The sequence below is a fragment of the Bufo bufo genome, chromosome 7, assembly GCF_905171765.1.
Source record: "Bufo bufo chromosome 7, aBufBuf1.1, whole genome shotgun sequence".
Classification (NCBI taxonomy): domain Eukaryota; kingdom Metazoa; phylum Chordata; class Amphibia; order Anura; family Bufonidae; genus Bufo; species Bufo bufo.
In genome coordinates this window covers 142,745,819-142,768,483 of record NC_053395.1, presented here as the reverse complement: position 1 = coordinate 142,768,483, position 22,665 = coordinate 142,745,819, and the positions used below count along the sequence as shown (strand labels likewise).

The 22,665-nt window shown below is 46.6% G+C and overlaps 1 protein-coding gene across 2 annotated transcripts in view; it reads right to left on the bottom strand.

Annotated features, from left to right (window-relative positions):
- LOC121007452 (aldehyde oxidase-like) overlaps positions 1 to 22,665 on the bottom strand; it is a 292,875-nt gene that overhangs the window by 87,022 nt on the left and 183,188 nt on the right. For both annotated transcript variants that reach the window (XM_040439380.1, XM_040439381.1), the window contains 2 exons: positions 12,071 to 12,204; positions 5,178 to 5,265 (listed from right to left, as the gene is read on the bottom strand). In XM_040439380.1, the coding sequence (XP_040295314.1) occupies positions 5,178 to 5,265; positions 12,071 to 12,204 (222 nt within the window). The remainder of the gene's footprint in view (positions 1 to 5,177; positions 5,266 to 12,070; positions 12,205 to 22,665) is intronic.

Below are 22,665 nucleotides of genomic sequence, written 5' to 3'. Positions count from 1 at the left end.
AGTTATGATGGGATTTTTTATAAGGTATTTGCGGATATTTAATTTTCTTATAAACCGATGCAGGTCTAAATAGGTCTCAAATTTGTTGCCCCTATATGTGGGTGCAAACTTGAGACCTTTATTAAGGACCGACAATTCTTCAGGTGATAGAATATGGGAGCTTAAGTTGTAGATACCTATGGATTCCCTCTGCCCTTCTTTGCTTCGGGACTTGTTGTGTCTCTTTCCTCCCCTGTTTCCCCTACCTCTCTTTTTTTCTTTCTGGGTGTTTCCTCTTTCTTTTGAGGTATCTGCGGTGTTTTTCCCTTTATCAACTTGTGTGGAAAATTTTCATCCTGCACACTATTATCTTTCCCTTCATTAGGGCATGATCGTGCCGCAGCAAACGACTATCCTCTTTGCTGGGGATAGTCGTTTGCTGCGGTCCACATGCGGTGGGACTGCTCCCCCAATGAAAAACACGCTACAGTGTTTGGGGTTTGAGCAGTTCCCCCATATTTGCCACGATATTTCTGTGATTTTGTTTTATTTTTATATGTAGTGTATGTGCCTTTACCTGGCATTTAAACACTCCTTTTCACCTGGTAACCTCCATCACACGGTCTGATATGGGTGTGGCTTACAGTCTGGATTTGTTCACATTGCACTAGTTCTCCTGCTAGGCGGTTGTGTGGAAGCTTGGCTATGAGCTGGATTTCATCACCTTCAGACCGTGTTCACACCATAGTTAGCGTAGTGGTAGGACCCCTTACCATGCTGAGTGACCGTGACGTGGTGCATGATGGGCTCTGATATTTTCCTGACAGGAATATATTGGCAAAAGTCTCAGCCTTTAATATCTGCATTTATGACTAGCCAGTATAGTCAGTGTCATATCCGTTTGGTGCATTTTTTTCTGTGATTTATATTCCTATTACCCAGGCTGTAAACTCCCCTACTGAACTCTGTTCTGCTTCAATACTGTGTAATGATTCATCCCTATCCTTTCCCTGAACTTCTATACAACAAAATAAAAGTTTTAAAGTCTTTTCTACCACTGTCCCTAGCGCCTGTTGACGTCTCTCTTGGCACTAAGTACAATGAAAAATGGCTGAATTCAAGATGGCTGAGGCTATTTATAGGGCTGTGACATCACAGGACTGGCTGGCTGCTGATTGCCTGCATGCATGGCATTGTGGGTGATCCCTCGTTCCTAGAGTTCCTTGCTCCATGTCCTAACACGTGCAGCAGTGAGAATCAAATTTTTCCTGAAATTTGGATCGAATTCTACTTTGTCAATTTTGATTCTCTCATCTCTAAATAGGATAAACTACTAACTCCGGAATTTCTACAAGATATATGTAAGAAACTGAGCCAAGCTGACAGCACTGGCACACGGTAGGCATGGACATCAACAATGAGGTAACTGAAATTGTAGCATTACCTTCATACCGGTCCAGGACAAGCTTGGGATCCCATACCAGGAGGTGTTGGTATGAACTCAAGGGAGAAGAAGGGAGAAAGAACTCTCCCGTCAAAACCAGGCCAACCGAGAACCCACCTGCTTGCATAGCTTCAAGGTCAGAGGCAGTCTTAAGGGTTTCACAAGATCTTTACATGGCACTAGCCAGGAGACACAGGGACTGAGGAGTGGCAAGAGATTAAAGGACCTGTGCAGTGTACATAGCCGCAGCTTATATGTGTGAGCATGGCTGTAAGTGTGAATGTGGACAGAGGAATGCACATCTCTATTGCTGTTTGTAGCTCCCTGGGTTGGCGTGCAGTGAGGGGAGTCTCCTTCCCGGTGGCGACAGAGGTGCTCTTGAGGTTATGGGTATTAAATGCAACAAAGGCAGGGCCCCTAATGTTCGAGACATCAGCACCCTCAGCAAATAGATGGAATAACATAGAGAAGAGTTTAGTTAGGTATAAGTTGATATTTAGTGAAAATCACATGTTTTGATGTAGATATACCAATTTATTGCCATAGAAGGGATAGCTGTAATCCATACAAGAATAATTCACAGCCAAGATGGTGCTGCCTCCCATTATAACAGGTCTGGGTAGGACCTTTACTAATTTTCAGTGCTCTGGTCACACTAATGTTCTTTTAACTTCAGGCTGACTCATACTATCTCCAGGTGTAGAGTATACTATACCCTATAGTTCAAATGGCCGGTGTACATATATGTCTTGCACTCCTTGAATTACATATAATTTCCATTAATATTGTCCACATTGTCCATGGAGGAATGTTGCTCCAAATACAGCTTTGTGTTAAACTGTAGATTGTGGATAGGCACTGTAGGCTACTTCACTCACCAAATGCTGGTAGAGTCCATAGACGCACTTCTAACTTCTGCTAGTGACACCAGGCGAACCTATGTCTGGTGCCAGCTTTCAAATCCTGCACTATACGTCTGATGCTCTTACTTCCTGCATCTATATGGCGAAAAATTCTAAATAACTTGATTAATATGGGCAACAAGTATAAATGTGTGGCTGACAGGAAACTTATGAAGGGTCTGGACCTAAGAGTGGGTGATTTGGTGTGGCTGTCCACAAGAAACATTAAGTTGAAGGTACCTTCTTGGAAGTTGGGTCCAAGGTTTATTGGTCCATATAAGATCACAGCCATTATTAATCCTGTATATTTTTGTCTTGAACTTCCTTAAGTTCTGAAAATACATAATGTGTTTTATAAATCTTTGTTGAAGAGATATGTTGAACCTTTGGAGCCATCTTCCTTGCCACCCGCTCCTGTCATGGTGGACGGTAGTTTGGAATTCCAGATCGCCAAGATAATTGACTCTCGAGCTCTCCGTAGATCTCTTCAGTATTTTGTTCACTGGAAGGGTTATGAACCTGAGGAAAAAAATGTTGGTATCGGCATCTGACTTGAATGTCAGTCGTTTGGTGAAAGCTTTTTATAGGTCTCACCCACATTGGTCCTGGGTGCCTGGGGGTCACCCGTAGAAGCAGGGGTACTGTCACGGACGTACCGAGACATACATATGTCCTCGCGACAGTGAGTGGCAGGATATCTTTGAGACTGGCAACACGTGGTTTGATTTGACATGTTTACCTTAGTAACATAGTACATAAGGCCGAAAAAAGACATTTGTCCATCCAGTTCGGCCTGTCATCCTGCAAGTTGATCCAGAGGAAGGCAACTTGTGGATCAATAGGCGTCTGTGTTGTTTCTGGTACTGGCCACACTCTTAACTTCCAGGTGTTGCTATTGTGATCATTTAGCTTTCCCTTTTTATAGTTGTCTCTCCCACAATGCTGTGTGGTTTATAGCTTCAGTTGGACCTGTGGATAGCTGGTATTTGGATCTCGGCTGAGTTCCTGGTGCTGCCATAGCTTCTTGGAAGTTAAGTGTTACATTTTCCTTTTGTATTTTATTTTGACTTTTCTGTGTGTTGCTTTTCCTTGTTGTTTTTTATTAGGCCTCAGGGAGACTCCCATTCATCCTTCCTTTTGGAGGAACATGTTGTCTCATTCCGGTCATTATTACCAGGGTGCTTTATGATTAGATAGCACTTTACATTCCTGTGTATGAACTCTTCTACCTTTGGGGTCTGTTCATACTGGTAGCCAGTCAGGGCTTTGGTTAGGGTTTTCACTAGGAAGTGTCCATCTTCCTTCCCTAGTCTTGCATTATTTCCTTTCCCCTTTCCCTCCTATGTTCGTGTGGGGTTTCCCTCCCACATTAGAGCGTGACAAAAAGTTCTTGTAGAATCTCTTCAACCCTGGAGCAGGGAACCTCTCTGCATCTATTCCCTGTAGGGACAGGAAGAACACTGGTGGGTGGAGGTGGGAGGGACCTTTTAACCTCTGTTTCCTCTCCCAAGAAGGTCAAAGGGCAACAATCTCCTGTTGTGCTGTCATGAGGGATGAGCTGGAAAAATTTTTTTAGTTGCACGTTGTGCTATTAACAAAGAAAAATATAAAAATATGAAAAACTGATTATTTTGCCCCTTTTTTACATTTTGGTTATAAAATTATATAACTTGTAGGAAGGCGCAAGGGTCCGTCGTTGACGGAAGGTATGAGGTCACCGAGGTTCCTGGCCTCGGTGAAGTAAGAGCCGTTTTTTTCAGGTGTAAGAGGCAGCTAATGCTGATTGACACTTTGCTATTTTAGTATGGCTGTATAGCTGATCTGGGACGGGTCTTACTGGAAGTAGCCAAAGTGATGGGTGGGTGACTATTCCCCACGTTCCTGGCCGGGTCCTGACTGGCCTATAAAAAAAAACAGCCAGCAGTGTCAGCTGTGAGTGTATTACTCTCTGGTAGTGGAGCTCTGTCAGTCTCTGTGTTGGGACCTGGGAGTTTGGGCCTGGATTAAGGCCTGCTACCTTGTTGGTGTGAAAGCAGGTGGATTCGGCTTTGTCCAAGCACCGCATGGTGTGAACAAACACCAGAATCACAAGGTGACTGTTTTCCTTGAAGCAGACTTTTTGTTTTGGCATTTACTTAATGTGTGAATAAACACTGAACTGTTTAATTCAAAGACATTGTTGTTGCCTCTATACTGCGTCCGCTAACCTGCCTACCGGAGCGAATACCCACAAACTATGAAAAAAAAATACTAAAGCCCCACGTATGAACGCAGAAAAAGTATTTACAAAATCGAATAGAAAAAAAAAAGTTATGGCTTTCAAAGATATATACAAAAAAAATTAAAATGTGCCCAGTCAGGAAGGGGGTTAATGGTCCAGACTAGAAGTGTTTAAACTAACGTGATTTTGCCTAAAACTAGTGCACAATTGGTGCATTTCTGTCACATAAGGTCAAGTCAAGTTGTAGACATATTGAGGAACCAAATGTGCCAAAAAGAATAATCCATCCATTGATCATCCAGTGTAAGCCACTGTGATAAGGTCGGCAAATCTTTAGACTGCCTATGTTTACTCCTTTTACATTTTAGACAGCATTAGTAGCTCTGCCTTATTTGTGTACAAAGAAAACTGACTTCTTCTCATTGCCAAAAAGATTTCATGCAAAAGTATTTGCAAGAAGAAAAAGGGAGAATGGCACAGCATGGCATTCCCATCGCCCACCCAGCCTTTTATGTATCTGCAAGGGAATTCCTGTGGTTCAGGAATGGGGCCTACAGTAATAATCCAACTCTGTTCACACTTCCTTTACTAAGTTTTGCTTCTCCACAGAAACTGGAGATACTCGGCTTACTTTATATTTCCCAAGATAAGGGTGTCGTCCTCCTGTAATTAACATGTCATCTCCACGTTCCAGAATACAGCGAACTGCACGCTTTGTCCTAAAATTAAAATAGTCATTAAAATCGTGGTTAATTTATAATGGTACAAGGATATGTTGCAGGCTATAATCATTCTGAATGCAATATATTTCTACATATGAATACCCTTTAAAACTACAATATGTTCACTGAAACACCACAGGGAAAACACATTTACTCTGTTATGCCTAGACCTAGTTTGAGGGGGCAGCCCATGATACAATGATAAAATCCATGAGTCATACAACACTTCCCCAGGCCCGGCATCAAGCCTGGCTATACACACTAGATAGCTGTTGGCTGAATGCTCGTTTGGCCCGCAGCTATCTTTCAAGACCACTCCATACACAATCATGCTTGACCAAGCATTTATGTGAATGCATGCATCTTGAAACTAAGACTATGGACATGTGGCTTAACTATCACTATCCCCTTACATACAGGCATCTTTAGTGCTCAGTAAAATATCAGTTTACTTGGAGTGTTACAGTGAACAAGGAAGGGAAAAAGTAGGTGGCATGCAGTACTAAAAATCATATGAATGAAACTAAACTAAACTGAACTAAATCAGCATGATGTCATTAAATCAGTTAAAGGGGTTGTCCAAGCAGGGCCGGCATCAGCACCCGGCATACCCGGGCAAGTGCCGGGGCCCAGTGTTCCTTAGTGGGTCCACTTGTTTCCACTCCGGCCCATTTAAACATTTACTACTGCTGCCATCTCGCAGGATCTCCAGGCCTGCGAGACAGATCGGAGGAGGACTGAAGGACAGCAGGGGTGGAGCTGCAGAAGACAGCGCACAGCATAGCAGCCGAGCTTGAAGAAACCAGGAATTTAGACTGGTGTGAGTTGACCATTAACATGGCGGCCACTTATCGCATTGGGAGGGTTCAATGCCACAGAGAGCTGCCAGTGTATGGGACAGGAGAAGGGCTAGTGACTTAGGGTGCGGTGGTATTAATGATATGGCCAGTCAGCAGTCGCGATATGTGTTGTGGTGACAAAGCACAAATCTCCCTCAGCAGGTAGCACACAAGTGACAACAGGCACCATTCATAGCTTCACCTCCTCCAACACAGCCTGTCACTATTAGCACAGATATGGCCAGCGTCCAGGTCAAATCAGCCCCAAAGGTTCTTCATCCTTCCAGATCCCTCCCGTCACTCAGTATGGACAGGGAGCCCCAAAATCCACAGCAGGGTTTGCTTATAGGAAAGGAAGCAGAGGAGGAGATGTCAGTGGAGTCCAGCCTTCAGTCAGCATGAGGAGAGCTGCTCCTTCACCTCATTCATGGCTTCTGAGGAGAGCAGCCACTTTCCTAAATGCCCTGGAGAAGCAGTCTTCAGTCCCCTAACCAGTATTGTCCTCTGGTAACCAATAATGGCAGGCTGGACCTGCTGAGCCTTGAAGTCCTCTGCTATACTCTCTCCCAGTACAGCCCTGTGGTAATCAATAATGACAGGCAGGAGCTGTGTGCGCAGGTACTAAATTGGGCCTCTTGCCCACTAACGTATGCCCTCCGAGATATACGATCCGTGAGCGGGCCATATGTCCCGGAGCGGCATTGATCGTACACACGTGAGCGTACAGCATCATAGATTACAACGATGCTGTGGACGTCGGGCCGCCCGCGGGGCTATTTTCCCGCACTCAAATGATCATATAGGTGCGGGACAATAGCCCTGCGGGCGGCCCGACGAGCACATCATCATTGTAATCTATGATGCTGTACGCTCACGTGCGCACGATTAATGCAGCTCTGGGACATATGGCCCGCTCACGGACTGTATATCTTGGAGGGCATACGGTCGTGGGCAAGAGGCCTTAATCTGAGTCTGCTGCACACTGCCTGTACAAACCTGAGGCTGCTGGACTGCTGATAGTAGTCTGCTGCACTCCCTGCTGTGCTCCAAATTAAAATATCATCATATTTCTATTTATTAGGCATTGGGGGCACAGGGGCAGGAAGCAGCATAGTGCTATCTGCATTCATATTGAAATTTATTTTCATATTCAATGTCTGTTTCTCTTTAGAGGGCCTACAGTAAAAACGGAATACTGAGTAGACCTGAGAGATTAAAACACTGGGTAGATAAAATAAAGTAGAGGCATAAGGATTGATTCACAAGAGCATCAAATTGTTATGTACCTGACCAGTGGCCATGAGGAGGGCTTGCGTAGCCCCCTGGGCATCAGCCCACCGGTAAATTTCCCTGTAGACTATGGCCAATCCACTCCAAGAGATACTTTGACTTCCACAATGATATCCCTGTCTGAACACCCGGAAAAGGGGGAACCAGACTGAGTACTTTATGACGGGTGTCCAGTGAGATGCACCTCACACTATAAAAAGGGCTGTACAAGTATTGAGGCTGGTTACAGCCTGTATTTGTGGGCGGGGCTGCTGACTATAACTTCCCTCACGTCCTCACCCTGAGGACGGTCGCTGCATGCTTTTGCCTCCAGCCCGCTCCGTCATATCCGGGGTTCCCAGCCTACGTCACTTCCGGTTAAGCTACGGCTCTCCAGCTTCATCGACGGGGGCTGCGTCCGTCCGGCCTGCCCAGCTGGGCTCGGCCGGGGCTTCCTCTCTCCTTCAGCTCCTGGGAAGCCTCCTCGCAGCGTGCGATCTTTTTCCTGTTTAGGGCCGGCGTCCATGGCGCTCCAGGTAGGGCTGACCGCTCCCGCCGGGCTCGGAGAAAGCTTATTAGCTAAAACGTTCGTCGAGGTTGGAGGCACACTGGTCTGTATTTTACAATCTTTATGGACTATGCTCTGTCTTCTTAATATTCGATTCCATTCGTGTTTGCATGCACGGCTGCCTTTTATTTCCTATTGTCCTGGGATATCTATTACTTATAGCCTTCTGGTTGCACTATGCACTTTACTTGCTTCTATGTAACTCATGTGAATAGATGATAGGTTTAGGCGCTTTATCATGATGTTCTAAGCCCATGTGATATATGAAGCTACTTACTACATGACCAATGTAACTTCCTTTTTCTGTATATGTATGCTGCTGTTGTGATTGATTTTGGCATACTAACATTATTGATGTGTCCTGATTAAGATCTTTGTTATTGGTTAATTAGTGGGGTGGTTTTTGGCTCTGTCGGTGTGTATATTTCATTTGAAGCCACACACGGCTAATAGCACTAGCCAGCTAGTGTGTTCTTGGGGGGCAAAAACCCCCCCAAAAAAACGCACTGCTCTGTGGCCTCTCGTTCCCTCTAATGAGGTTATCTACCAAACAGTTTCATAAAAGAACATGGACAGTAGCCTAGAACGTTAAATTATTTTCAGGAGGGCTTTTCAGGTTTTCATTGTTTGCATAGGTATTCACCCATAGAGCAGCATGCTCTACATATATTATTTGTTTTAAAGGGGCTTTTTAGAGTTTTTTTTCATGGATTGGGTCCTCAGCATTGCTCCGGTGGGTCTCTCACCCATACCATGCTCTGGGCCTGGGCATGAGGTGGAGGTGCTGCCGTGCACTTCAGGGAGTTCTCCGGTCGCCCATCTCCGCTTGGCTGACGCATATGCGGGGAGGTGGGATGTCCCTTAAACGGGTCCTTCTCTTTCCAGGTTGGGGGGAGATGCTGTTTTTTCGGTTGTCTAATGTACCATTTCGGGCTCAGGACTTAATTTATTAGCTTGTTGTCTTTACCTAGGTGCGGATAAATTTTTTCCAATATGAACAGGGCTGCAGTGCCGTCTGATATCCAGTCTTCCCGTTCAGCCAAGTAGCTGCTCAGCTTCCTGAATTTCTTCAGGTATCACGCACACGTCATTTTGTCTGTTTTCCATGCTTCCCCCAGGTACATGCTGTCTCTGTCATCCTGGATCGCCCAGGCTTGTTCCGTCTCTGTCATCCTGGATCGCCCAGGCCCGTCCTGCCTCTGTCATTCCGGATCCCCCAGGTACATGCTGTCTCTGTCATCCTGGATCGCCCAGGCTCGTCCCGTCTCGGTCCTCCTGGATCGCCCAGGCCGGCGCTGCCTCTGTCGTCCTGGATCGCCCAGGCCCGCGCTGCCTCTGTCATCCTGGATCGCGCAGGCCCGCGCTGCCTCTGTCATCCTGGATCACCCAGGCCCGCGCTGCCTCTGTCATCCTGGATCGCCCAGGCCCGCGCTGCCTCTGTCATCCTGGATCACCCAGGCCCGCGCTGCCTCTGTCATCCTGGATCGCCCAGGCCCGCGCTGCCTCTGTCATCCTGGATCGCCCAGGCCCGCGCTGCCTCTGTCATCCTGGATCGCCCAGGCTCACGCTGCCTCTGTCATCCTTCCTTGCTCCCCGTCCACGGTCCTTCGTTCCCTCATCTTCCGTCTCTTCCCGGCTCTCCTAAAGCGGTGTTTAAAATAATAATAATAATGAAATCTAATTGGTACAAGTACTTCTTCAGTACACCGGACCTGGGGATAGCTACAACTGTAATTAGGTATAATTGCATGTGTTGTTTTCTATTTTATTTTTCAGTTCATTCCAGCCGAGAAGCCATGGTCGGCAGGCGCGAGGCTTGCCGGCCTGTTTCTCCATTCCGATGAAAAAAAATAAAAAATAAAAAATAAAATAAAATAAAATAGTGATGTGTATGTAGGTATGTATATGTATATGTGTATGTATATATATATATGTGTTTGTATATGACTACGCAGCGGAGAGACCAGACACCAGTGTGATCAGTAAGGTGCTGCCTCGCGGACACTGCTGCGGGGTCAGGGACTGCTGCTCTGATTCCCATCACCTATGCTACCACTAGCCCATGTTAAGTTAAGTTTAAGTTGGTTCTTTCAGTGGACCCCTATACCCACAAGTGCCAATCAATTGCGGCACAATCGCTCTATGTCTCCTCGACCAGGGCTAGAAACTGCACCTTCCACTGCTGCTGGCAGATGTAACACAAGTTATCCCCTCTAGTGTAGCCAACTCCATGAATGTTGTTTTAGTGGTGGGGTTTGTTGCTGTGCTATTTTCCGGTTTCCTAATGTACCTTTTTGGGCAATCTGTTCTTAAAGCAAACACGGCTGCGGTACTCTCTGATATTCAGTCCTCCCGATCAGCCAAGTTGCTGCTCATCTGCTTCCCGAATTCTTCAGGTATCATGCATACGTCTTCTGTCTGTCTTCCCTGCTTCTGGACTCACTATCACGTCATCTGAGGTCTCTGTCATCCTGGATCGCCCAGGCTCGCTCTGCCGCTGCCATCCAGGATCATCCAGGTGCACACTGCCTCGGTCGTCCTGGGGCGCCCAGGCTCGCCCTGCCTCAGTCTTCCTGGATCGCCCAGGCTCTCTCTGATTCAGTTATCCTGGCTGGCCAAGGCTCGCTCTGTCTCTGTCATCCTGGTTCGCCCAGGCTCCCTCTACCCTTGTCATCCAGGATCGCCCTGGCTCGTCCTGTCGTCCTGGATCGCCCAGGCTCGCTCCGCGCCTGTCATCCTGGAACGCCCAGGCTCGCTCCGTCTCTGCCATCCTGGATCGCCCAGGCTCGCCCTGCTCCTGTCATCCTGGTCGCCCAGGCTCGCTCCGCTCCTGTCATCCTGGATCGCCCAGGCTCGCTCCGCTCCTGTCATCCTGGATCGCCCAGGCTCGCTCCGCTCCTGTCATCCTGGATCGCCCAGGCTCGCTCCGCTCCTGTCATCCTGGATCGCCCAGGCTCGCTCTGCTCCTGTCATCCTGGATCGCCCAGGCTCGCTCTGCTCCTGTCATCCTGGATCGCCCAGGCTCGCTCTGCTCCTGTCATCCTGGATCGCCCAGGCTCGCGCTGCTCTTGTCATCCTGGATCGCCCAGGCTCATGCTGCTCCTGTCATCCTGGATCGCCCAGGCTCGCGCTGCTCCTGTCATCCTGGATCACCCAGGCTCGCGCTGCTCCTGTCATCCTGGATCGCCCAGGCTCGCGCTGCTCCTGTCATCCTGGATCGCCCAGGCTCGCGCTGCTCCTGTCATCCTGGATCGCCCAGGCTCGCGCTGCTTCTGTCATCCTGGATCGCCCAGGCTCGCGCTGCTCCTGTCATCCTGGATCGCCCAGGCTCGTGCTGCTCCTGTCATCCTGGATCGCCCAGGCTCGCGCTGCTCCTGTCATCCTGGATCGCCCAGGCTCGCGCTGCTCCTGTCATCTTGGTTCGCCCAGGCCCACGTTGCCTCTCTCATCCTGGATCACCCAAGCTCGCTCTTCCGCTCTCATCCTGGACCGTCACGTTTCTAACTACCCAGTGCCTTCCCGATTCGCTCAGGTCTTTTAACAACCCAGCTCTGGCCTGTATCTCTCAGGCCCTTGTTATCTCCCGTGTCATTCGGTTCAATTAACTATTTCCCTCCTACAGTGTGGGTAGTCTTCTTGCCCACTTATTCAGGCCTACCCCGCACTGGCTCCAGGCACAGTTCAGCCAGATAGTTCATGGAGGGTGATAGGCATCCCTCCCGACTCCACGCCAATGTTCACCTCAGCCCCTGCCACAAGTATTAAGGCTGGTTACAGCCTGTATTTGTGGGCGGGGCTGCTGACTATAACTTCCCTCACGTCCTCACCCTGAGGACGGTCGCTGCATGCCCCACCCTCCCGACCCTTCTTTCTTTCATTCCTCTCTCTTGGGTGGCCCACTTATTCAGGCCTACCCCGCACTGGCTCCAGGCACAGTTCAGCCAGATAGTTCATGGAGGGTGATAGGCATCCCTCCCGACTCCACGCCAATGTTCACCTCAGCCCCTGCCACAAGTGAAGTGGTTTCCTCAAAGAAGATGGCCAGTGTACATAGCATATAAGGGAACTGAAAGTCCAAAAGTTTGGTGGCCTATAGAACATAACTGTTGTACACACGATCACTTACTTGTGGGCAGCAACTGCAGTGATTGCTGCAAGATATGCAGTTTTTGTAGCTTTTCCCCCAAAAGCCCCTCCAACTCTCTTCACGTGACATGCAATTCTGTTGGCAGGTATGTTCAACACTGCACATATAAGGCCCTACAGAGCATGAATGATGAGAATTATGATTTATTATTTGTAACATGTTATATATTTGTAGACCAGTCACACACTATTGGGGTCATTTATCAAACTGGTGTAAAGTAGAACTGGCTTAGTTGCCCACAACAGCCAATCAGATTCCACCTTTCACTTTTGACAGCTCCTTTGGGAAATGAAAGGTGCAATCTGATTGGTTGCTATGGGAAACTAAGACAATTCTACTTTACAACAGTTTGATAAATGACCCCATATGTTTTGCTGTATAATCTTAAATAGGAAAACGCTGCATTAATCAGTTGTTATGAAAATATGGCGTTCTGAGTACGAACATCGCCCAGACCGATTTAACCATTGAAGAGAATGCAGTGCCAGCACACATGCCACTGCCACTTCAAACAGCTGATCAAAGCGGCTGATGATCAGCAGAGGGCACCAATCTGATAATGACAGCTGAGGATAAGCCACCAATATTAGAAAGCATACCGCCCCCCACCCAAAAAAAAATAATCAACAGCGGATATGTAAATTTAATTATTTCCTTGTAAGACTTTGACTGACAACATGTTGCATTAGGATTGTTAAAAAGGGTTTTCCAGTGAAAATTTAAAAACACGCAGAAAGAGGCAGGCTCCGCCAACCCCCTCTAGGATCAAACCTGTCAGTGGGGATATAAGAATAGGGGATATAACAAGGGGAAGCTGTAGAGTCTAGAGTAGTGTAATCAACAGTGTAGACGCAAATAGCTCAATAAAGTTCCAGACAATAAAGTGTATAGCTAACCATTGCACTTTGCATTTATAGGTAATATGACTTTTGTTACTAGGTGCCTTTATTGTCTTACTCCTGTATGTTGGGATACACCATCAATTAGTTGGACCAACCAACACACATGCCTGGTTAGGTCATGGGGTCTTTTAATCTTTATAAAAATGTAAGGATGCCAACAAATATATGTAATTTAAAAACATAATTAAAGAGGTATTCCAGTTTTAATGATTTATTTTTGTTGGGGAAAAAATGTTCTAATTTTCTAATTTACATCTATTTAAAATTTTGCTTGCAGACCTTTATTATATACATACAGTAGCCCCTCCCTAAAAAAATAAAAATAAAAATGGTACAGCCCATTTTTGTTCTGTAAAAGCATCAATAGGAGAGGTGGATAGGACTATACATGGTGGCAGTGATGTGACCCTCACACACAAGTATCATGTGACCTGGCTTTCAGGTATTTAACAGGTGAATATTAGTGGAGTGAGTGGAGTGCAGAACATATACAGTGAATACAATACTACTGTCTGCAGCAGTATCTCGCCATGTCTGTCAGTTTCTGTGTAGAAACAGATCTGTGCTTTGTTCTTTTTTGCACTAAATTTTCTTAACAACATGACAACATCACCTATAGACAGGCAACCATGTAAATACACACAGTAATGTAGTTACTAGTGATGATCGAGCATACTCAGCTGAACACCTGTTCGGCTCAAGCATCTCGATGCTCGGCACATGGCGGTACTCGGCCGAGTACCGCATGTGCTCGAGCGCCATGCTCGAAACTCCTCCCTGCATGTTTCTTGGCTGCTAGGCAGCCAATAAACGTGCAGGTAAGTACTGCCCTCATTGTAATGCCAGTATCCATGTTGGCTACTGTCATTACAGTGATTGACTGGCCGGAACGAGTCATCGGGTGCTATATAGCACCCAATGACGCATATTCGGCTCATTCGTAGTCAGGGAGAGCTGAGCATAGGAAGGGACAGAGAGTGTAGGGAGTGTAACTAAATATTTTTTTTTGTACAAAAACGTTTCAGAGACCCAAAAGTCCTTGTAAGGACTATTGTGCGTGACAGCAGCAATATATGCTTGTAGTGCAACAGCGCTAAATTGCTCAGTGTTAGGCCTCTTTCACACGATCGTATGGCTTTTATAGTTTTTTGTGGTCCGTTTTTCACGGATCAGTTGTTCAGTTTTTTGTTTCCATTTCCTTTCCGTTTTTCAGTTCCGTTTATCCGTATGGCATATACAGTATACAGTAATTACATAGAAAAAATTGGGCTGGGCAGAACATTTTCAATAGATGGTTCAGCAAAAACGGAACGGATACGAAAGACATACGGATGCATTTCCGTATGTGTTCCGTTTTTTTTGCGGACCCATTGACTTGAATGGAGCCACGGAACGTGATTTGCTGCCAAATATAGGACATGTTCTATCTTTCAACGGAACGGAAATACGGAAACGGAATGCTTACGGAACACATTCCGGGTTTTCTTGCGGAACCATTGAAATAAATGGTTCCGTATACAGAACACAAAAAAATGGCCCATACACTCGCAAAAAAAAACGATCGTGTGAACTAGGCCTTAGGGAGAGCTGTGCATAGGAAGGGACAGATATTGTAGGGAGTGTCATAGGAAGACTTTTATACAAAAAACTTTTCAGAGACCCAAAAGTCCTTTTAAGGACTATTGTGTGTGACAGCAGCAATATATATTTTTAGCACATCCTGTGCTAAATACTGTGTAATAGGCCGCTGCGGAAAGTTAAATTATTCGCGCCACATCTCCTGTTACTGTGCGCATCCCTAAAATATCTGTGACATCCAGTGTACATTTTCCGTAGACTGTGTCCGCTGCGGACAGTTAAATTATCCGTGCCACATCTCCTGTTTAAAGTGTGCGCATCCCTAAAATATCAGTAACAACCAGTGTACCTTTTTCTGTAGACACTGCGACCAGAGACATTACCTGTGGTACCTGTCCTGTCTAACGTTTCCTAATCAAAAATACCTTTGTAAATGTTTTTGTGCATACACTTCCAAATCCTACGCTACTGTACGTGTGACATACTTTCAAGCATATATCACATTTAAAATGAAGAAGGCGAGCAGTAAGGGATGGGGAAGTGGCTGTGATGCTGATGGTGCACACAGAGGCCGTGGCCCTGAGCGCGGAGAAACTGTGCCTGCTGCCAGAGCACAAGAAAAACAATCATCTACGATACCTAGCTTCATGTCCCAGTTTACAGGGCGGCGCAGGACACCACTCTTGAAGTCAGACTAGTGCGACCAGGTGGTCGGTTGGATTGCAGCAGATAATGCTTCCAGTCGGTTAAGCACCATCCTGTCTTCCACCAAGTCCAGTCTCAGTAGCAAGGAGTCTGGTCAACACAATCCTCACCCTGATCCTCCTTCCTCCCATCATGTACAATCTGGTCAAACAAGTGATCCCACACTCGGATATTCCCAGGACATCTTTTCATCGCCATTACTTGATTTGACCCTCTCGCCAAGGCCGCTTGAAGAGGGACATGAGATCTTCTGCCCTGATTCCCAACCTCTTGACCATCCACAGTCACAAGAACATGACGGTGGGGAACGGCAATTGGTGTTTAATGAGGTGGATGATGATGAGACACAGTTGCCAATGAGACAACCACAATTACTGTCTCAGAAGGTTGATGAAGAGGATGAGACACAGCTATCAATGCCTGAGGTTGTGGTTAGGTCAACAAATCAGGAGGATAATCACAGTGAGGAAGTGGAAGAGGAGGTGGTGGACGATGAGTTCACTGACCCAACCTGGGAAGGTGTAAAGCCGAGCGAGGTCAGCAGTACAGAGGGGGAGAAATCTGCAGCACCGCAACAGGCTGGAAGAGGCCGTGGGGTGCCAAAAGGGAGAAGGCGGGCCGCACCAAACAGGCCCGCAACTGTTCCACCCCTTGCGGAAATCTCCCTTGTGCAGAATGGCGCTTTTTTGAGGAAAGTGCGGACGACAAAAGAATAGTAGTTTGCAACCTGTGCCATACGAAAATGAGCCGGGGCGTGAACACTAGGAACCTTACCACCACCAGCATGATCCGCCACATGGCATCCAAGCACCGTAATAAGTTTGGACGAATGCCTGGGTCTACAATCGGTGTCTGCGGGTCACACCACTGCCTCCTCTTCCCCTATGTTACATGCTGGCCAATCCCTTGTCGAAGGCACAGGCCCGGATGCCTCCCGCCATGCACCTAGACCACATCTCCACTTCTGTGTCCCAGCGCAGCGTCCAAATGTCCTTACCCCAGACATTTGAATGCAAGCGAAAATACCCAGCCACCCACCCACAGGCCATAGCACTAAATGCGCAGCTTTTCAAATTACTGGCCCTGGAAATGTTACCATTTAGGCTTGCGGACACTGAGGCCTTCCGCAGCCTGATGTCGGCGGCCATCCCACGTTACACAGTCCCCAGCCGCCACTATTTTTCAGTGCATGCCGTGCCCGACTTACACCAAATTGTGTCCCGTAACATCACACGTGCCCTGACCAACGCAGATACTGGGAAGGTCCACTTAACCACGAACACATAGACAAGTGCATTCAGCCAGGGACTCTATATTTCCCTGGCGGCACACTGGGTAAATGTTGTGGAGGCTGGGAGCGAGTCGTACCCTGGGAAGGAACAGGTGCTACTGATGCCAAGGATTGCGGGCCCTACGTCGATCATGGTTTCCGCCAGCACCTACGTTAGTGGCTTCAAACCCCACTTCTCCTCCGCCTCCTCCTCCACTTCCACCTCCGATTTATCTGCTTGCAGCACCAGTTAGTCATCAGTCGGTAGCTGGAAGCAGTGTAGCACTGCAGGGGGGAAGCGGCAACAGGCCCTGCTAAAGCTGATATGCTTAGGGGACAAACAGCACACCGCCGCAGAGCTGTGGCAGGGGATAAGAGACCAGACTGAGCTGTGGCTCTCGCCACTCAACCTACAACCAGGCATGGTTGTGTCTGATAATGGCCGTATCTTGTTGGTGGCTTTGGAGCTCGGCAATCTCAGACACATCCCTAGCCCATGTGTTCAACCTTGTGGTTCAGCGGTTTCTCAAAACCTACTCCAATTTGCCTGAGCTACTGGTGAAGGTGCACCGCGTGTGTGCACATTTCCGCAAGTCATCGCCAGCTTCAGCCAGTCTGTCAGCGCTGTTTTGTGACGTGCGCACACGCTGGAACTCGACGTTCCCCATGTTGGCTAGACTTTGTGAGCAACAGAGGGCAGTAGTGGAATACCAGCTGCAACATGGTCGTTGCCTTTCCAGTCAGCTTCCGCTATTCACAAGCGAGGAGTGGGCATTTATGTCTGACCTCTGCGAGGTTTTAAGAAACTTTGAGGAATCAACACAGATGGTGAGCGGTGATAACTGTGTCCACTCAAATTCTCGCTGCTCACAATTAAGGACAACACTTTGCATGTGGAAGAGGTGAAACTGGGGGAAGACATTACACAGGGTGATAGTTTGACCACCCTCAGTTCGTCTTCTCATCGCGAATTAGACGATGAAGAGGAGGAGGAGGAGGAGACGGTTGCCTCCGCTACAGAGGGTAGTACCCATGGAAGTTTAATTCCATCTGTTCTGCGTGGGTGGGAAGGAGGAAGAGGATGAGGAGATTGAGACTGATCCTCCTGATGACGACAGCGAAGTCTTGCCTGTTGGTACTCTGGCAAATATGGCTGACTTCATGTTAGGGTGCCTTTCCCGCGACCCGCGGGTTATACACATTTTAGACAACACGGATTACTGGTTGTTCACCCTTCTCGACCCTTGCTACAAAGAGAACTTCTCATCTCTCATTCCTCTGGTGGAGAGGAGGAGCAAAACGACGCAATACCAGAAGATCCTTGTTGAAAAATTGCTTCAAAACTTTCCATTTGACAACGCTGGCGGCAGAGTCCGTAGTTCCTTGGCCAACCGAGGAGGGGAGACAAGGTGAACACACAGTAGTTCCAAAATAGGCAGGGCAACACTCCAAAGCCTGGGACAGTTTCATGACACCCCGCCAGCACCCTCACCCTGATGCGCGGCCTAGTGTCAAAAGAAGGGAAACATTTTGGAAGATGGTGAAGGAGTACATAGCAGACCGTGTCAGCGTCCTCAATGATCCCTCAGTGCCTTACAACTACTGGGTGTCCAAGCTGGACACGTGGCACGAACTGGCGTTCTACGCCTTGGAGTTTCTGGCCTGCCCTGCCGCCAGTGTTTTGTCTGAGCGGGTATTTAGTGCTGCTGGTGCCATTATATCAGACAACTGTATCCGCCTGGATTGACCATGACTTCTCATCTCCACCAGAGGAAACCTTCTGAACATAAAGGCACTTTAAATGTGTTGTTTATAATGTACTGAATACACTGCATTCCCATGCACCCCTTCCACCACAAACAAGGGTATATGGTTAAATCTTCCTTTCCTCATCCTCCTTCTCCTCTTCCATCATATCAACACATGCTTATTCGTCGCATATAATGCCCTCGCATATAAAATTTTACAAGGTCATCTCAGCTGCAGGCCCTCGCATATAATTTTTTAAAGGGTCAGCTCACCAGCAGGTCCTTGCATATAATGTTTTACAGGGTCAGCTCACCTGAAGGCCCTTGCATATAATGTTTTAGAGGGTCAGCTCACCTGCAGGCCCTCACCTACAACATTTTAGAGGGTCAGCTCACCAGCAGGCCTGCACCTAAAATATTTTACAGGGTCAGCTCACCAGCAGGCCCGCACCTAAAATCTTTTACAGGGTCAGCTCACCTGAAGGCCCTCGCATATAATGTTTTATAGGGTCAGCTAACCTGCAGGCCCTCACCTACAACCTTTTAGAGGGTCAGCTCACCAGCAGGCCCGCACCTAAAATCTTTTACAGGGTCAGCTCACCAGCAGGCCCGCACCTAAAATCTTTTACAGGGTCAGCTCACCAGCAGGCCCTCACATATAATTTTTACAGGGTCAGCTCACCAGCAGGCCCTTGCATATAATTTTTTACAGGGTCAGCTCACCAGCAGGCCATTGCATATAATTTTTTACAGGGTCAGCTCACCAGCAGGCCCTCACCTACAATCTTTTACAGGGTCAGCTAACCCGTAGACCTGCACCTAAAATCTTTTACAGGGTCAGCTCACCTGCAGGCCCGCACCTAAAATCTTTACAGGGTCAGGTCACCTTCTATTTGCACGCATGCTGCCTTGATTGGATGTGGTAGCAGTAGCTGTTTCTCAGGCTCCCTCTCCGGAATCGAACCATGATTTCCCCTTTACCCATGGTCTACATGGTTTGGGCTGAAAATAACATCGAAAGTTGACAGGGAAGACATCCAAATGGATTGTTGCTGTCACGAGGATGTGCGATCGGCCCCAGGTTGTCTAGCGTCACCAAAGCGGCAGCAGGCCCTCACACATAATGTTTTAGAGGGTCCAATCAGCAAGTCCTTGCTCTAAATGTTTTTGAGGGTCACCAGCAGGCCATCAATTATAATTTTTCAAGGTTGTGTATGATGCCCTCCTTTATGTGATATACAGGTTGTATTGGAGTGCCTCTTCCTTGTAATTTTTGGCAGCACTTGCACTTTATATACAAACCGGATTCCAAAAAAGTTGGGACACTAAACAAATAGTGAATAAAAACTGAATGCAATGATGTGGAGATGGCAAATGTCAATATTTTATTTGTAATAGAACGTAGATGACAGATCAAACATTTAATCCGAGTAAATGTATCATTTTAAAGGAAAATACGTTGATTAAAAATTAAACGGTGTCAACAAATCCCAAAAAGTTGGGACAAGTAGCAATAAGAGGCTGGAAAAAGTAAATTTGAGCATAACGAAGAGCTGGAAGACCAATTAACACTAATTAGGTCAATTGGCAACATGATTGGGTATAAAAAGAGCTTCTCAGAGTGGCAGTGTCTCTCCGAAGCCAAGATGGGTAGAGGATCACCAATTCCCACAATGTTGCGCAGAAAGATAGTGGAGCAATATCAGAAAGGTGTTACCCAGCGAAAAAATTGCAAAGACTTTGCATCTATCATCATCAACTGTGCATAACATCATCCGAAGATTTAGAGAATCTGGATCAATCTCTGTGCGTAAGGGTCAAGGCCGTAAAACCATACTGGATGCCCGTGATCTCCGGGCCCTTAAACGACACTGCACCACAAACAGGAATGCTACTGTAAAGGAAATCACAGAATAGGCTCAGGAATACTTCCAGAAACCATTGTCAGTGAACACAATCCACCGTGCCATCCGCCGTTGCCAGCTGAAACTCTACAGTGCAAAGAAGAAGCCATTTCTAAGCAAGATCCACAAGCTCAGGCGTTTTCACTGGGCCAGGGATCATTTAAAATGGAGTGTGGCAAAATGGAAGACTGTTCTGTCGTCAGACGAGTCACGATTCGAAGTTCTTTTTGGAAATCTGGGACGCCATGTCATCCGGACCAAAGAGGACAAGGACAACCCAAGTTGTTATCAACGCTCAGTTCAGAAGCCTGCATCTCTGATGGTATGGGGTTGCATGAGTGCGTGTGGCATGGGCAGCATGCATGTCTGGAAAGGCACCATCAATGCAGAAAAATATATTCAGGTTCTAGAACAACATATGCTCCCATCCAGACGTCATCTCTTTCAGGGAAGACCCTGCATTTTTCAACAAGATAATGCCAGACCACATTCTGCATCAATCACAACATCATGGCTGCGTAGGAGAAGGATCCGGGTACTGAAATGGCCAGTCTGCAGTCCAGATCTTTCACCTATAGAGAACATTTGGCGCATCATAAAGAGGAAGGTGCAACAAAGAAGGCCCAAGACGATTGAACAGTTAGAGGCCTGTATTAGACAAGAATGAGAGAGCATTCCTATTTCTAAACTTGAGAAACTGGTCTCCTCGGTCCCCAGACCTCTGTTGAGTGTTGTAAGAAGAATGGGAGATGCCACACAGTGGTGAAAATGGCCTTATCCCAACTTTTTGGGGATTTGTTGACACCATGAAATTCTGAGTCAACATATTTTTCCCTTAAAATGGTAAATTTTCTCAGTTTAAACTTTTGTTCCGTGATTTATGTTCTATTCTGAATAAAATATTAGTAGTTGGCACCTCCACATCATTGCATTCAGTTTTTATTCACGATTTGTATAGTGTCCCAACTTTTTTGGAATCCGGTTTGTATAAGTAATTATACAGGAAAGAATGTTTACTAACAATTTTTCCTCTAAAATCAATTTTATCTTCGGTTTTGTGCATATTATTGTCAGTCTGTAAAAGTGGCGTACTACTCGGACAACATCGCTCCCTGCAGCGACCTGTGAGTCCAAGATGCATCCAGACATCCTCCCCATGCTGTTCCCGAACCATTTCGGTAGTGTTTCTATCAATTTCTGACCTTTTCCAATGAACCAGGCACCCTCCCCTCTTCAGAGCAGGGGCTGCCTGGTTTAATGCTCAGGTTCTCCCATTGACTTTCATTATACTCGGGTGCTCGGTAGAGCACCCGAGCATCCCGATGTATTCGGCCCGAGCCCCTGAGCACCCGAGCAATATAGTGTTCGATCAACACTAGTAGTTACTGTAATAACCACAATAAAAATCATGATTCCACCTCTAGTCCTATTTAATTATCACATGGATGTGTCCTGTGTGCTGACCCCGCACATGTATTTCATGTCACACTGTTGCTTACTGAATATCAGGGATCATATGATGAGAAGAGTGTCACATGGCTGATAGCCATGGATACATTACACAGGACTGATACATGGGCTATACCATTTTACTGCATGTATGGGTCAACCACCTGAAAAAAGGTATGCATGCAGAATTAGGATATAAATATCTACACATTAGAAAATTGTATGATTTCCTATTATATAAACAAATACATTAGAAAAAAAAATGGAATACCCCTTTAAGGTGATTCTATTACTTTGATTGGCTCACTTTACTATGTGATTTTGTAGGATTATGTTATGGTTTGAAGTACCACACAAGGGTAGATTCATTATAATATGGGAGCTATACATAATAGATATTAGAAGCAGATGTTATTGTAACAGCATTTAGACATATGCTTTATAGTAGCCACCATGGGCCATAGACACAATGGACAGGAGGAGATCTCATTGACTTCTATGGAAGAGTTTCCTAGGCATGCTATGTAAAAAAATTATATATACAGTACAGACCAAAAGTTTGGACACACCTTATCATTCAAAGAGTTTTCTTTATTTTCATGACTGTGAAGGCATCAAAACTATGAATTAACACATGTGTAATTATATACATAACAAACAAGTGTGAAACAACTGAAAATATGTCATATTCTAGTTTCTTCAAAGTAGCCACCTTTTGCTTTGATTACTGCTTTGCACACTCTTGGCATTCTCTTGATGAGCTTCAAGAGGTAGTCACCTGAAATGGTCTTCCAACAGTCTTGAAGGAGTTCCCAGAGATGCTTAGCACTTGTTGGCCCTTTTGCCTTCACTTTGCAGTCCAGCTCACCCCAAACCATCTCGATTGGGTTCAGGTCCGGTGACTGTGAAGGCCGGGTCATCTGGCGCAGCACCCCATCACTCTACTTCATGGTCAAATAGCCCTTACTTTCAAAGTTTTCCCAAGTTTTCGGCTGACTGACTGACCTTCATTTCTTAA